Genomic DNA, 15,991 nt, shown 5'->3' on the forward strand with positions numbered 1-15,991 from the left:
TTTTGATACAAGTCTTTTTCGAACGTGTGGTGTGTGGTGAAAGTTCTCTCAGTATTCCAAATGGTCTATTTGTGTATTGGTGTTCTGCCCATGCGGCACTGACTCAACACTTCTATATTTTGTAAGGTAAATGATCTCAGAATGGATGTCTCATCGAACAACCTGAGCGTGAAGCAATTGAACAAATTTGCAAATTGGCGGTTATGCAGGGCATTATGACTACCAACATCTTGAGCAGTTGTATCAGCAAATTGAATAGCTTGAAATGTTACCCTTTTCAAGCACAACTCTTAAGACCCATTTATGCAAAGCTAAATATCACTTCCATCTTTCTGAGAGAAAATCCAAGTTGACTTTCAAAACTTTCGTAGACTACCTTTGTGGCCGTCCAAAGGTCCTTGAGTTTTCTTTATTTAGGACAATAATAACCTAAAAATAAAATCAAAATTTTTCAAAAAAAAAAATAGAATAATATAAACCCTTCAAACAAAGTATACATATATATTATAAACAATGAATCATTAGTTATCAATATATATATATATATATATATATATATATATATATATATATATATATATATATATATATATATATATATATATATATATATATCGGTTTGTCTAGAGTGCCACTCTAAATCTGCCACTCTTATCTCACTTCTTCTTCTCACCGTCCGATCTCACCTCAAGATCGATGATCTAATTCACTCAAAAATCACGAAATTTCAAAATTTCAAAGTATTTCAAAAACAAAAAAAAACGAAAAAATACGAAATTGTTTATCATCTCTCATGGTTTTCTTCTTCTCCACTCCATAAACAAATATTCCGACAAATTGAACCCTTACAAACCCTCGTAAATCCAAAGCACAACTATGGCTGAACAGGTCCGTTTCGACTAATTGTTTATACTATTTTTTTTTTTAAAGATTAAATATTAATTTGTTGTTTATTTTGTTGAGTTTAGACGGAGAAGGCGTTTTTGAAGCAGCCGAAGGTGTTTCTTTCTTCAAAGAGGCCAGGGAAAGGTGGAAATAGATTCTATAAAAGCATTGGTTTGAATTTCAAAACTCCCAGAGAAGCTATTGAGGGTAAAATCTTAATTTCACTATTCATTATTTTTTTATGAAATGCATTTGCTAGTATTTGAATGGGTTTATGATAAAATTACTATAATGAGCTAGATAATTGATAAGTAAGATAGTAGTGCAAGATTCTAAGACTATCAGATGGTTTAAATAAATCATACGAAGTTCTAGAGGATATGAAAAAAATCTATGTTTAGGAGAGGGAGAGAATAAGAGGAGGAAGGAAAATATAGGACAAACTCGGATGGATGAATTGCTATTGGCATCCTGGCCTTAAATACACACGTTCACTCATTCAGTTAACCATCCATTTATTTCTTCTTCTTCTACTTAACATCTGTGTAAGTCACACATTATTGGCAAATGTAGTCAAACTTTTGTATTTGGGTAGTGGCAGCAACGTTTTGGTTGGTGATTTTGCATTGATTTTGGATAAAGAATATGGCAAGGGAGTATGTAACAACATCCAAATCACTTTTTTAACTTCTTTTTTTCTACTAGAAAGATTTCTTCATACCAGTCACAGCCTTTATAATAAATGGACTTATTTGCTCTTTAAATGTAAAAGGTATCTGCATCTTTCTTTATCTTCTTATTAGCTGACTGTGACTGTTGCAATTATGTAAACTAACTTTTGGTAGATTTTTCTTTAGTTTATTCATTTGTTTGCTACTTTAGAGTATATGGTGCAAAGTGAGTTGATTTGGTTTCATTTGTTGATATTGCAGATTCTCCTTCAGTTCTTCAAGATTCTTAGGATTACTCCCAGCAGTTGTGGCTCTAACTGCTTCGAAGAGATAAAATACTGTAGTGAGAAAATGTACACACGGTTTCATTGTTTTTTATTTCAGACAAAGAAAGATGAAAAGTTGGGGTACAAGATGGATTGAATCCCTTTTCTTGAGGAGAAGGTGAGGAAGATAAGGGAAGCTGGAAAGCTATTGACGAAGGACATAGAGAGGCTATTGTTATCAGAAGAGAACTGATTTGATTTTGTAAATGAGGTAGCAGCTGAGGCTAAAGAGTATATGGATAACAACCGGGACGAATATGGAAGCAAGAAAGCAATCCTGCATGTTCTTAGTAACCGTGTAAATGATGCGGGGTTGGTCGTCCAGAGGCCTACATGGATCCCGATCCATACAAGCTGGCCCTAGTTATCTCTGAGAGGAACATATATAATCATACTGATTAGATTCATCAACTACTGATCACTCTTCACCAATTCTATATGTTCCTTGGATGTAATATTGAAAATAATTTGGGTGTCACTTGTATGATTTTCAACTTGCAATGTTGTATCCTAATACAAGTGCTTCTATCAGTTCAATGTTGTTTGTCAATTCCTTATTTACATTATTCTCATACTATATAGTTTCTAGTGTCTACCAAGTGGCGACAATTATGTCAAAAGGATCGGGGACCTAGACTAATGCACAGCAAAGACAAAGATTGCCTCGATAGATGAAAACTGCTTTCATTGCACTCTGCAGGAGTCCATGTTTTTGTAGGTTCGCTGATGCCCAAGTTGGTCATGGACTTATTGCACCACTACATGCTGGAAAACATGGGAATATGTTTTAAACATGATTTTCTCTGTTGTTGTTACACAAAGCCCACTTGCAATTTTGTTCCGTAAGTTGATATGATGCATTGATGCATATACTATACCACCAGTATAATGTCAACGTTTGTCAACAACAAATTTACCTCATCTCATATGATCATCAATCAACATCAACAAAATTTAGCTCAACTGATAAATTGCCAAAACACGAAACTTCTGTTTTTTGGCCCCCACACCGGTCAAGAGGCAAAAAAACAAACACATCATTTTTTTATCCAAGTTTAAATCCAAACGATATGGCCACACCGTTTGGAATTAGTCCCAAACGGTGTATCTGTTTGGACTTTGTCCCAAACGGCATGGCCACACCGTTTGGTACTAATACCAAACGGTGTGGCCATGCCGTTTGGGACTAAGTCCAAACGGTGTGGCCATGCTGTTTGGGACAAAGTCCAAACAGACACGCCATTTTTTTTGCAAGTTCAAATCCAAACGATATGGCCACACCGTTTGGACTTAGTTCCAAACGGTGTGGCCATGCCGTTTGGGACTAAGTCCAAACGGTGTGGCCATATCGTTTGGATTTGAATTGGATAAAAAAAAAATGGTGTGTCCTGTTTGAACTTTGTCCCAAAAAAACGGCAGCCACCGTTACCGTTTTAGTACCAAACGGTGTGGCCATGCCGTTTGGGACTAAGTCCAAACATTGTGGCCATGTCGTTGGGGACAAAGTCCAAACAGAACCGCCATTTTTTGCAAGTTCAAATTCAAGCGATATGGCCACACCGTTTGTACTTAGTCCTAAGCGGCATGACCACACCGTTTGGGACTAAGTCTAAGCGGTGTGGCCATATCGTTGGATTTAACTTTGATAAAAAATGGTGTGTCTGTTTGAACTTTGTCCCAACGGCATGGCCACACCGTTTGGACTTAGTCCAAACGGTGTGGCCATGTCGTTTGGGACTAAGTCCATACGGTGTGGCCACACCGTTTGGGACTAAGTCCAAACAGACGCTTCATTTTTATCAAGTTCAAATCCAAGCGATATGGCCACACCGTTTAGACTTAGTCCCAAACGGCATGGCCACACCGTTTGGGACTAAGTCCAAACGGTGCGGCCATATCGTTTGGATTTGAACTTGGATGAAAATGAATTTGTCTGTTTTTTAGCCTCTTGACTGGTGTGGCAATGTCGTTTGGGACTAATTTTGTCGAGAGGCACAAATACTGTGGATAGAGTGAAGAAATAAGGTTTTGGATTCTTGTATAATGCTTCATACGGTGAATGGTGGACATCTCTCAAGTTCATTGATTTTGTAACTTACGGATCCTACAGACATTAACCAAATGTAGCCAGAGAAATTGTATCATTAAAAGTGGTTCCACATGAAGTGTTCAAAGGTGTTCGTTCCCCTTCAACATATATACTCAGATCTTGATCTTTCTTTTTGTTTTTCAATATGATCACCTGATCCAAAATTTTGTAATGGAATGATTGTTAGGTGTTTCTTTATTTATGTACAAATAATATCAATGTATATCGTCTAATTTGTCGACATTATGAGAAGGTTTATGATCCACGAAAATACTTAATACAAAAAGCATTTATATTTTTTTTCTCAATAGTATGAATAAGGTACAGATATAGTAGCATGCCAAAGATCTGTTCTCGACATTATACATAAAGTTGCAATCAGGCGAAATTGTGAAATGCTTGTGAAGTGCTTTCCCACATTATTGAAACAAGCGCTGGCTGGAAATGCGGCTTTTATATAAACAATTTGATCTTTGTGCAACAATAGCACTCAATTGTGCATGCAAAGTTTTAGTAAATAGATCTGAAGCACTAAAATCTGAGAAGGTTCGTTGGTTGGTGAATAAGTAATGTCTTGGCCCGGATGTTGTTGACATACTTTTTGGCAAATTATGCCTTAAAATGATATCTAGAACACTATCGCTTCACGAGAGTTCTCGATTCGACCACCGAGAGCACTTCGAATGGACTTCATTGGAATTTTCACAAAGATAACTTATCCGAACTTTGAAGCTTTTTCGACGTCCGATATCGTCTAAATCTTTCCGGTCCTCCCCATGGGACTCCACGCTACCCCCGGACTTCCATTCCCAGTGAGTCCTACATATAAAATCGTCAAAAGAGTTAATAAGTAGAGCCAAAGTAATAATAAATTACCAATCACTTAAAACTAAAGACACCCAATGTATCGTGCTTAGAAGAAAGGAATCTTCTAACATAACAGTGAACTTCGAAGTTTGTTACGTGGGAGGGAACCGAGTAAACAAACTCTTTTCCCCCCATCATGCGCAAAGTGTTTTCCTCCCAACTCGATTATCATATGTCTCATGAAGCTTGTCAATGACTTTTCTTCCAATGCCCTTTCCATCTACAAATGAATAACCTTGAAAGTTAATTACTTATTACTTGTAGTGATAGAAATCACCATCTACACCACCGATATTTACTTTGAAATGGTTGGTTAGTAATTGTATTGGCTGTCCCTTGCGTGCAAAACCGGGCCTAGCTACTTGAAACGCTGGACTTCCGAACCTTAACAATTTTTGTGTCCATTTCGTCAACACGTAAAGGAACATCACCGCCGTAAGAGGTGGAGGGGGTGGCAAAAGATCAGCCCCATCCGCTCGGGAGAATCCATCGCCAAAAATGAGACACATTATATCGACGGTGTCAAAAAACAACCAACGGTTTCAAATTAGTCTTTGGTGGGGTTGAGAGCATAGTACAAAGACCAAAGGCTACATCCATCCAAATGAAAAATAGGTACCAAAACACAACAAGATACCACCCAAAAATGTCTTATATAGAATCATTACTCTGAGTTAACCCCATGACTAAACTTGGTGTGTTTGATCTGTTGGAATATTTCCTCACCCAAAGTCTCCTCCACTTGTAATAACTTTCCCACACAACTAAAACTGTTTTAGTGGTGAAAAGTTCCACAGAATCAAGAGTTTAATTCCTTTTTGCCTATTAAGTTAAAAGGGCGTTTTACACATGGAGAAATTCTCTGCAAAATCAAAACACATGACAACTGCTATAATTTCAAAATAAGTAAAACACACACATAAAAATAAAAACTTTAGATCTTACCATATTGTGAGGGAGGGAGTGGTGAGTGAGTGAGGAGAAGAAGATGGGGGATAGAGATCCAATTTTCTTTGGAGAAGAAAGGTTGGGTTTGGAGAAGAAGTCGACCAAAATTTTGGATTTGAGATTTTTGTGCGAAATGACCGATATACCCCATTTGTTTTGTATTGGGCCAAAGATTTTTAGCTTTTAGATCTTTTGAGATCAGATGTAATTCGACGGTTCAAGAGGAGTGTGAGATAAGAGTGTCACTATAAGAGTGGCACTCTAGACAAATATATATATATATATATATATATATATATATATATATATATATATATATATATATATATATATATTATTTATTCAAGTGGATTTTAAGTTTTTGAGTCATTAGCTATCTATGTAGCAAGTCCGGCCATAGGCCGGGCCAAATGGCTAGTAAAATAAATTTTTGGGACCAAAAAGTGTTTTTTGGATGAAAAACTATTTTTTTTTAAATAGAGACCAAACACATTTATTTTTTCAAAAAATGTTTTTTCACTAATAAACACTTTTTGGTAATAAATAAATAGGATCCAAACACTCCCTTATTGACTTGAGTGTTTATGAAGAACTCCGATCATACATGCGATGCATACATAAACAATTGGGTTATATTGACATACCCCCCACCACTAGTTGCAATTAGGATTACCCCCTATTATAATTGAAATTAGGATTTCTCCCCAACTTGACGGTCAAAAGGAGTCAACCAACAATGGCCGTCAGTTGACTAGTAAAGAATCGTGAATTGTCCTAAATACCCTTTTTCTGTGGAAATTACAAAATTTGCCATTGATACTGTTTAAAGCCCACAACTCGACTTGCATACAGTAAGAAGATTGAACCCTATAGTCAAAGCTAGAAAAACTCCCATGATTCTAGAATGTTTCTGGCTGGGCTCCTCCTGAAGCAATCATCAAGTTAAACACTAACTGCGCCTCTAAAGGCAACCGAGGCAGAGCTGGCGAACGTTTCGTCTTAGTAATCATCAGGGAGCTGTTTTAGGCACCTATCTTAGTTGACTAGGTGTGGCATCAAGCTACAAAACTGAAAAATTGGGCAATTGTTGACAGCATAACTAAAGCCACTGAGGAAAGGCATTATGGAGGCACCTCCGGGTAGAAATGACTCGGCAGCAGCCACTAAAGCTTTCCAAACCGATGGAGTCCTACGGAGAAGTAAAAGCAACAAGACATCAATGATCAATAACTTGCATGTGCGTTAATATTGGAAGCAACAAAAGGCACACCTTAATATGCGTTCAGTCCTTCTCGTGTCCTCCACATACGCTTTCTTATTCTCTGGATACCCTTCTCCCACCAACATAAGCTCATGATGTAATGGACGAAATGCAAGTGAAATGATGAACAGTGTCAATGGCAATTTCATAATTTCTAAAAAAAAAAAAAAAGGGTATTTAGGACAATTCACCATTCTTGAGTAGTGGTTGACTCTTTTTGACTGTCAAGTTGGGGAGAAATCCTAATTTCAATTATAATGGGGGTAATCCTAATCAACTAGTGGTGGGGGGGTATGTCAATATAACCCTAAACAATTTATCGAGGGTTCTGTGCAAAAAAATTACTTCTACAGTTCTACAAAAGACGCCGATAATTGTCCAAAATATTTTTTTGAAATACCTGTTCTATGGTTGTAAGTTGTAACTATTAGGGTGGCGTTCAATCTCTAGGCCACTTTGTGTTAAGTTTTTTACTCTTGTTGCGATGCACTAGAAGGTATTGGTGTACTAAAACATTCTACAATGACATCAACCTCTTTGACTCCAGACTTCGCTTCATGAGACCTGTTATACACGATATGAAAATGGGAAAAACCAAAGACCAAAGAAAAGAGACAATGTGGGTAGCAAAACTTAGAGACCAGGTATACAAAATTTCACGACGGATTAAACTTGTTGCCTTGAATCTGAAGAAGAACAAGGTTGTTTATGTATGATGGATTGTACTAAATCTTTGGTAGTTTATTCATGAAGTTGGTAATTCGTCGCGAATATTTCTTTCTCAGATTGCTAGCATTAGAAGTTGTATACAAGAGCTGAAACCGACTGGTTCCCGTGGTGAAGAATGTTGGAATCTTCATGTGTATTTCAAATACTTGTGTGTTGTTTAGTCCCACATTGATGAACCACCACTAGCAAGTGAGGTATTTGAGGTGAACCTCTAGGGCCCTTAGGGTACAAAGGCTTTTGTGTTAGGAGGAGGACTCACCCAAACCAAGTCGTGGGCTTGGGCCTGTTAGACTAGTGGGTAGTGGATCATCAATAGCCTAAACTTTTTCTTTTTGAACTAGTTTGGAGTTCCACTTACAGTTGGATTCTATATCATGCTTAGAGAGTTCTACTTTGATTTACAAAAACCAAGTGTCCTTCTCCATCTGGCGATCGGATTATATAAACACGTGTGTTCATTAGAGGGAATCTTGAATAGAGAAGAACACGTAAGAGAGAACTGGCTGATGTTTCTATATTGAGAGAGATGTCTTTGCCTCCATACACACCAAATAAAGCGAAGTTGAAGTAGCGGATACACCCTTCTCTTACATATGCTAAAACGGATAAGTCTTTGATTGCTTCAATTCTTCTTCTCTTCTCTTCTTCCGGCCGCCAGAGAGAGTTATATTTTCTAGAGGGTAGTCTATTCAGTGCAAAGTTGCTAGTTAACCATTGAATGTGAGGAAAGTTGTATGCACCAGAGCTGAAACCGACTGGTTATTCTGTCCTTGTCTTCTATTGTTTTCTTTTATCTGCATACAACAAAGAAGACTCACACTTATGGAGACGAGAGTCTGGAACTTCTGGTTTGGCTGAAGAAGAGGAAACCAACCTCGTTGGGATAGAAGAAGATGTTGATTTGTTAAAGAGAAAATTGTTGAAGGATGTAGGAGAATATGGGAAAGGAAACGGGCAATAGTTTCAGTGGTTGGAATGGGTGGAATTGGAAAGACGATGCTAAAAGAGTTTACAATACTATCAAACACGAATTCCAATGCAATGCTTGGGTTTCTGTTTCTCCGCAGACTACAATCCGAAAGGAATTCTAATTTCGCTTCTGGAAGGACTATATCTAAGCAGAGCAGCATTATGTCCATCTCATATCAGATATTCAGATCGTTGCCCATAAGCTTGTTACAAGATACTATTTGCCAATACTTAAAGGATTACGCTAGGTATGTCATTGTCCTCGACGATATCTGGAAAATTAGTACCTGGGAGTTGGTTAGAGGTGCATTGCCACCTGAAGGCAGATAATGTTGTCGAATCATATTTACAACTCGCCTGAGAAGTGTAGCTTCCCCTGTGGAAGAGACTTGTTATATTCACAATGTCAAGCCATTGCCTTATGATTTGGCTAGAGATATTTTTTGTCAAAGGCATTTAGATGTCATGGCCCTTTGGTTACGAGATTTTTCCCTGGATCTGTGAATCATTTAGGAGAGGAAATTGTAAAAAAATGCGCTGGTCTACCACTTGGACTAGTGGTAATGGGAAGTTAATGTCAGAAGTGTGTGCTACTGAGTTCATGTGGCGCAGTGTTTTTGACAATCTTGATTGGGATCATAATCCCCATCTTGGTAGACTTGGTCGAGTTCTATTGAGAAGTTACAAGTATTTGCCATCACAGTTTAAGCTGTGTTTCCTGTATTGTGATCTGTTTCCAGGGGGAGATCGAATTAAGATATCAAATCTGATTCCTTTATGGATAGCTGAAGGTATCCAAGACAGCGGATGTTCCAAAACACTAGAAGAAGTTGCTCATTTTAACCTTATGCAACTTGTTGACAGAAGTATCATACAAGTTGATGATAACAAGGGAGTCCACGCTGGCCTGAGAGGGGTTAAAATGCATAATCTCATGCATGAGGTAGCAATGCATATATTCAAGAGGGAATCCTTTGGTGCAGTTATTGGAAGTCATGATACAGTATCCCTTCAAGGGCAACCTCGACTGGCAATTTACGGATGTGATGCAGGTCGCATTCCGTGGATAAACATTTCAGAACAAGAACGGAAAACTCGTTCGTTACTGACTTTTAACCTGAATACATTCTCAACTTCCAATTTAAATGTAGCCACGTTTTTTTCAAAGGCGTTGAAAGCACTGGATTTATCAGGGACCAAGATCGAGAAATTGCCTAGTGAAGTGTGCGAGTTGATTCTCCTACGCTACTTGAGCTTGAGATGGACTCGAATCAGGACCCTTCCACTTAACTTGGATAGCTTACAGATTTACAGACATTAGACATTCACGGCACAGAGATTAAAAGTTTGCCGGAAACATTAGAGGTATTGGAGGCTTTTCCACGTACGAGGCATCTTCTCTTGAAAAGTGCAATCTTCGCGGATAAGAGAAACCATGACACCAGTTCCCTCCATAGAGAAACTAAAGTTGAATGGAATACTGAAACAGGGGAGGTTGCCTACCTGGATAAGCTCTTGCGACAACCTCCTCGTAATTAGATTGGAAAGTTGCAACTTACAGGAGGACCCCTGTATCACGTTAGCACAATTGCCTTTTCTGGAGGAACTATGCTTTTATAAAAATGCTTCGGCGCGGAAGCAGATAGGTTTGGGACAAGGGACATTGGGTGGAGGAGTTGGATGAAATTGAAGAGACAATGTTACCATGTTTGAGTTATCTAGGGTGTGTTTGTTAAATTTTAACTCATGGAAAGGAAAGAAAATAAAAGCCCTTCACAATTTATGGAATGAAATGGAAGAGAAATAATTTTAAATAGTATGTGTTTTAGAATGGTGGAAATGACCAACAAAGAAATAATCATGTTTGTTGTTTGTACTGGAATCCATTAATAACTGCATTGTTGGGTTTCTTTGTATTAAGTAGAAAGTCTAATCTATTTATTTCCAGTAGCAGTTTCTTTTGTAAAAATTTTTTTGGGGGTTATCTTAAATGTATTTCTCTGTTTTCCAATTTCAAATAATTTTATTGCCAAATATGGAAAAACAGCTTTAAAGCATCTTTTAGGGTAAACAAACACCTTATAAACTACAAAAAAAAAAAAAAACCACTCTTATTTTCCTTTTATTTCCATAGTGTTTCCATCATAACAAACACACCCCTATTTATTGGGGACTGCCCCAACTTAAGAAAGCTTCCTCTTGGTCTTTAGCACCTCAGAGCCCTTCACAATTTCTACGTACTGAATATGCCAGAGAACTTCATCAACAGGCTTAGAGATGGTGGAAATGACCAACAGATGGTCCAGCATATTCCTTATGTTTGTACTGCCTAATCCATTAATAAGAACTGCAGTGAGGTTTCTTTGTAAGCAGAAACTCTAATATATGGATTTCCAGTAGCAGTTTTCTTAATTTCTTTGTAAAGCCAATTTTCTCTTATATCTATTATGTATTTCTTTGTGTGTGCCAAAAATCAACTTATGTGTGTGCCAAATCAACTTATAGCAGCTTTAGAGTATCTTTACGAGAGAAACAAAAAAAAACACCTAATTTTTGAACCAAACAAAAAAAACACCAACCATCTTTAGGAGAAACATCAAATTTTTTACATCAAATAACGCGGATAAACCGCGATAAACCACACTATATAGTCTACACGGTTTTCTCAACACCGCGCACTGAAGCCCATCTTAAAAGCCCAAGCACATGTGGTTTTGGGAAAACCGCGCGATGTGTCGCACATTAACTTTCATGTTTATTTTCTTTAAAAAATTCAGTTATCGCGGTTTTGGCAAAACCAAACCATAAGAAGCCCACTTAAAAATAGAAATAAATAAAAAAAAAAATTAAAAAAATCTCGGTTTTTTAAAATATAGAGATTTGATCCAATCAAAGCTGGAACCAAATTTTAGCTGATTTGGTGTTAGGTTTGGTATTTTCATCAATATGTGACTCTCCTAAAGATAAAAAAACACCAAATTGTTGTTTGGTGTTTGATGCTAGAAAAATATCTCTCCTATCTCTCCTAAAGATGCTCTTACATCTAACTACTTTAAAAATAAAGGCTCTATGAATAGTGAAATTTTCCGTTTATACCCCTGAACATGTTTGGTTATTACAATTATTATTAAAAGGTAGATATGTTATGGAAAGATAAGACAGGTATTTAACTGGTAAAATTTAGACGTTTCTCTCTTGATTTAGCACATTATCTTCAATTTTGCAAATATTTACAATATTGCCACTGCCCAAAAAGCTGACCGCACATGTGGACTCCTTTTTTGAAATTGACACATTGCCCTTTTTTTTTGCAAATATTTGCGTAATTGTCACTGCCCGCATACGTGTCAGGAAACTAGTATGAGTGAAATACCTTTCTTACTTGTCTTCTGAATGCTGGCCAACATATTCTCGATATATTAAAAATCGAAACGGAATTTTGAATGTGTACAACCCAATCAGAAAGACCCACATGTCAGGTTTATTCCATATTCAAGTGTAAAGATTCTAGTGGTCACGTGCATCGCATGACATGACATCTTCTACTTTCCCCACAAACCCCACATCTTACGCAACACTTTCTCTCTCTCTTTAAAACCTTTGATCTCATCGAACGACATTTTTTCCAGACTTCATTTCATGAAATTTCAGGTACTTCATTTCATTCTACACTTTCAATTTTTTAAGTAAAGATCGAAACTTTACCATTTTTTATTATCTAATTTGTTTGGGCTTGGTTCAATAGGAAAAATATGTGCTTTTTTTTTTTTTTTTTTTTTATTTATTGATTATATAAATGAAATGTGAAGTTAGTTTTGAGGATCTATACAGAGTACAGAAACATTACTTCACTTGTGCTAAGATCATATGTGTCGAAAACTGTCAACACATTTGAAATTTTACTATGGGTGTAGTTTATCCAAAACATATGGATGGATTGATTGGTGATGATTCTAGGCTAGTCTAGATTATCCTATTTTTATTTAGTATGGTCTTGATTTACACCGAATCAGTGTATACCATTGGTGAGATCTACTTGGACAGTTTTTTTTATCTACTTAGTTGTTTTGGTAATCAATGCTGATATGCCCTCTTACCACACTGTAAATTTCCAGCTTGCTTAGGAAGCACATTGAGGATTTACCTTAGAAGAGAGTTTCTGCAGTTTTTCTCAGGTATGTGGTATTTATATGTAAGGCGTAAATAGGGAAGTTTTTTTTTTTTCCCCGAATTTATGCTTTATTTTTTATATCTTGGTACTCTCATATTGTGTCAGTTCAAGATTGAATTTTCCTTAAATCCCCAGTTGAGGTATATGCAAAGCTGATTTAAGTACTTCTTACCAATGATGTTGCTCAATATTATGAGGCTCCATTTTAGCTTTTAGGTATGGTCGAGTGGACCTTTGGACCATAGATATGAATTATTTGTGTAAATTCGGCCTTTATTTGTTGTTGGTGATGTTTGAAGTCATTATGTCCAATTGTAGATCCTCGTTTATGGTGGTAATTAGGAGGCTGGATTAAGTTGAGTCATACAGAAAGAGGAGGATCTATCGTGTATTGAGGTAATTAGGAGACTAGATAGGGTTGAGTCGCACATAAAGAAGAGGGTCTACAGAGAATAATTCGGTGAGTATCTGCTTGCTGATCATAATCATGTTAGAGTTCTCTGGAGAGGGACTCAGGAGTCTGGGCAAAGAAGTACCTTCTGAATGTCGTGGGTGACTGGAGGAGAATATAGTTAGAAGCCTATGTTACATGGACACACCCTATTTCAAAAATAATCTGTGTCAGATACGTATCCACGTGTCCGTATCGGACACACACAGACACATATTGTGTGTGATATACCTTAGTTTTTGATATTTCGCCGTGTCAGACACTCCGTATCCGTGTCGGATATGGACACACGTGTCCGTATCAATGTAACTTAGATAGAAGCGAAGGATCAAACTAAATGGAGAATTGGTTGAGTTCTAAGAGGACTGATATTGTAAAATTGTTCTTGGAGATTGAAATGACATTTTAATGCTAATTTATTTATTTATTCTTTGATTTTTGTTTTTGCTCTTTGTTTTATTTATTTATATTAGGATGGTATTTGAGAATTCTTGGGTTTAGATTGCAAATTGATGAGGAAGCAGGAAATAAAATATAATATCAAGAAAATGGGTAAGTAAGAATGGATAAGATGATGCCTCGTTTTCTTTCCTCAGTACAAGGGATAGGTAATACTGTCAAAGATGAGTGAGGAAAATCAATAACAAGTGGATGCTGAGAGTTGTTTATATAGGAAATGGATTCACAGAAAGCGTCATTGCCGAGGGGATTTGTTAATTATGTGTCCCTCTTGAACTTAGGACCGTAAGTTGTCTCTGTCTTGATTGGTGTCTTGTACCTTCTGTTGCATATTGCGCTCTGCACTCCCAATAGGAGAATGGTGTCATTGGGTCTTCTCTGAGTTGTTGCAGCTATATTACACAAGGATTTCCTTGAACAGTGGCACATGAATGCACATTTCTGGACAGTTTAGTGTGGTATTTTGTAATAACTGCATCTAATTCTGATTTTTGCTGTCTAAATAATCTGCTAACTTTTGTGATTGCTTCTCTAGCGTGTGACTCTCTCTTTGTCTCTCTGATTCTGCATTCGATCCAATGCCAAGATTTTGGTTAGATCTCTTTTTTAACATGCAAGTGCTTCTTCTTCCTTTTCAGGTTCAATCAAAGATGGTGACAGGTATCAGGAGCCGTGGTAGACTTGCTTCCCGCCGATCTAGGTCGACTCCGCACTCATTGTCATCTCGCCGCCGGGTGGTTTTTAAGAAGGAAATGCACCAGAAAAAGGAAGCGCACCAGAAGAAGGAGATGCACCAGAGGAAGAAATCCTGGATAGCATTGGAAAAGAAAGACTGGGAAGATGCAACTTGTTCAGTGTGCATGGAGTACCCTCATAATGCTGTCCTCCTACTATGCTCCTCCCATGAAAAAGGCTGCCGCCCCTACATGTGCGGTACCAGCTATCGCCATTCAAACTGCCTTGATCAGTTCAAGAAGGCATATACGAAAGTAGCATCACCACCCCATGGCCATGGGAACCTTTGGCATGAGTTGGCAAACAATAGTAGCGTTGGTTTTGGTTCTGGTGTGCATGCTGAGAAGTGTGAAGTTATGGAACTTGCATGTCCACTTTGCCGAGGGCAGGTAAAAGGCATGACTGTGGTTGAACCTGCTCGCAAGTATCTGGATGCCAAGAAGAGAAGCTGCACTCAGGATTGCTGTTCATTCACTGGAACTTACAAAGAACTCAGGAAGCACGTGAAACAGGAGCACCCATCTGCACGACCCCGAGAAGTTGACCCCATTCTTGAAGAGGAATGGAGAAGGCTGGAGCACGAGCGAGAATATGATGATGTCCTTAGCACCATACATGCGACGACGCCAGGAGCAAGGGTCTTTGGTGATTATGTGATAGAAGACCACTATGGTTTTGACTCTGACGATGATGAAGAGGAAGCTGATGTGGATTTTGGGGGTTCCGAGTTGGGTATCAGTGACCCTATATTCAATATCTTTTTAATGTATCAAGCATATAATGCAGGGAATGCCAGCTTGCAAAGTCGCTTGAGGAGGCAGCGGGCTTACTCTCACACAATGAATGAAATAGGGAGAAGAAATGTTGGAATTCCTGCCGTCACAACTGCTAGTGGTGAAGATGCTTCGGATGGAGGCAATGATGACTTGTCATTTATTGGACGCCGTCGGGGGAGAGTGGTGGGTCGTGAGAGGTCAGAGAGGAGACGGAGGCGAAGAAGCCAGCGAAGAACGGTTATGGATGTGAGCTAAGGAACATTTAAGGGGGGTCAGATGAGCTTTGTAGGTACATACTTATAACAAATGGCATCAACTGATTTGTCCCCTTGGTAGTTACATAAGTTTGCGTCTGATTTATTTTGTGGACTGGTCATTTGGTGATGACTGGAAATGAAAAGATAAGAACAATGTTCATCTTTTTATTGTAGTATATTTACTTTCTTTAGGAAGTGTTATGTGAATTATTGCACTCTTTTTCTTTTCCATTGATATGTGAAACTAAATTTCACTGCTGACCTCCAACTCTGTATGTGAACATTTGTATCCGCTGATTCCGTTGAAATTTGATTAGTGATGTGGATATTCAATCAAGCCCGTCAGTTCATATTCCTTTTCTCTGGCTCCAAATCATTAACTCTATTTTATGGTCTC

General features: G+C 37.8%; 1 protein-coding gene, 1 long non-coding RNA gene and 1 pseudogene across 3 annotated transcripts; all 3 read left to right on the forward strand.

Moving 5' to 3' along the window:
• The first annotated feature begins 763 nt into the window (after positions 1-763).
• LOC147490924 (uncharacterized) lies at positions 764-2,191 on the forward strand. Its single transcript, XR_015199125.1, has 3 exons — positions 764-888; positions 969-1,092; positions 1,818-2,191. It is a non-coding gene; the product is annotated as an uncharacterized LOC147490924 (long non-coding RNA).
• Positions 2,192-7,631: 5,440 nt separating this feature from the next.
• Positions 7,632-10,284, forward strand: LOC147490925 (disease resistance protein RPP8-like; annotated as a pseudogene).
• A 1,988-nt stretch (positions 10,285-12,272) lies between these two features.
• LOC147490926 (uncharacterized) lies at positions 12,273-15,949 on the forward strand. 2 transcript variants are annotated; one of them, XM_086566302.1, is made up of 3 exons: positions 12,273-12,396; positions 12,861-12,920; positions 14,465-15,949. In XM_086566302.1, exon 3 carries the CDS (start codon positions 14,477-14,479, stop codon positions 15,590-15,592), a length of 1,116 nt encoding a protein of 371 aa, XP_086422428.1. In that variant the 5' UTR covers positions 12,273-12,396; positions 12,861-12,920; positions 14,465-14,476; the 3' UTR covers positions 15,593-15,949. The 2 variants fall into 2 exon arrangements, with proteins under 2 accessions (XP_086422428.1, XP_086422426.1); XM_086566300.1 differs by lacking the exon at positions 12,861-12,920 and having other exon boundaries at positions 12,303-12,396.
• Positions 15,950-15,991: the final 42 nt, after the last annotated feature.

Source organism: Coptis chinensis, chromosome 6 (genome assembly GCF_015680905.1).
Source record: "Coptis chinensis isolate HL-2020 chromosome 6, ASM1568090v1, whole genome shotgun sequence".
NCBI lineage: Eukaryota > Viridiplantae > Streptophyta > Magnoliopsida > Ranunculales > Ranunculaceae > Coptis > Coptis chinensis.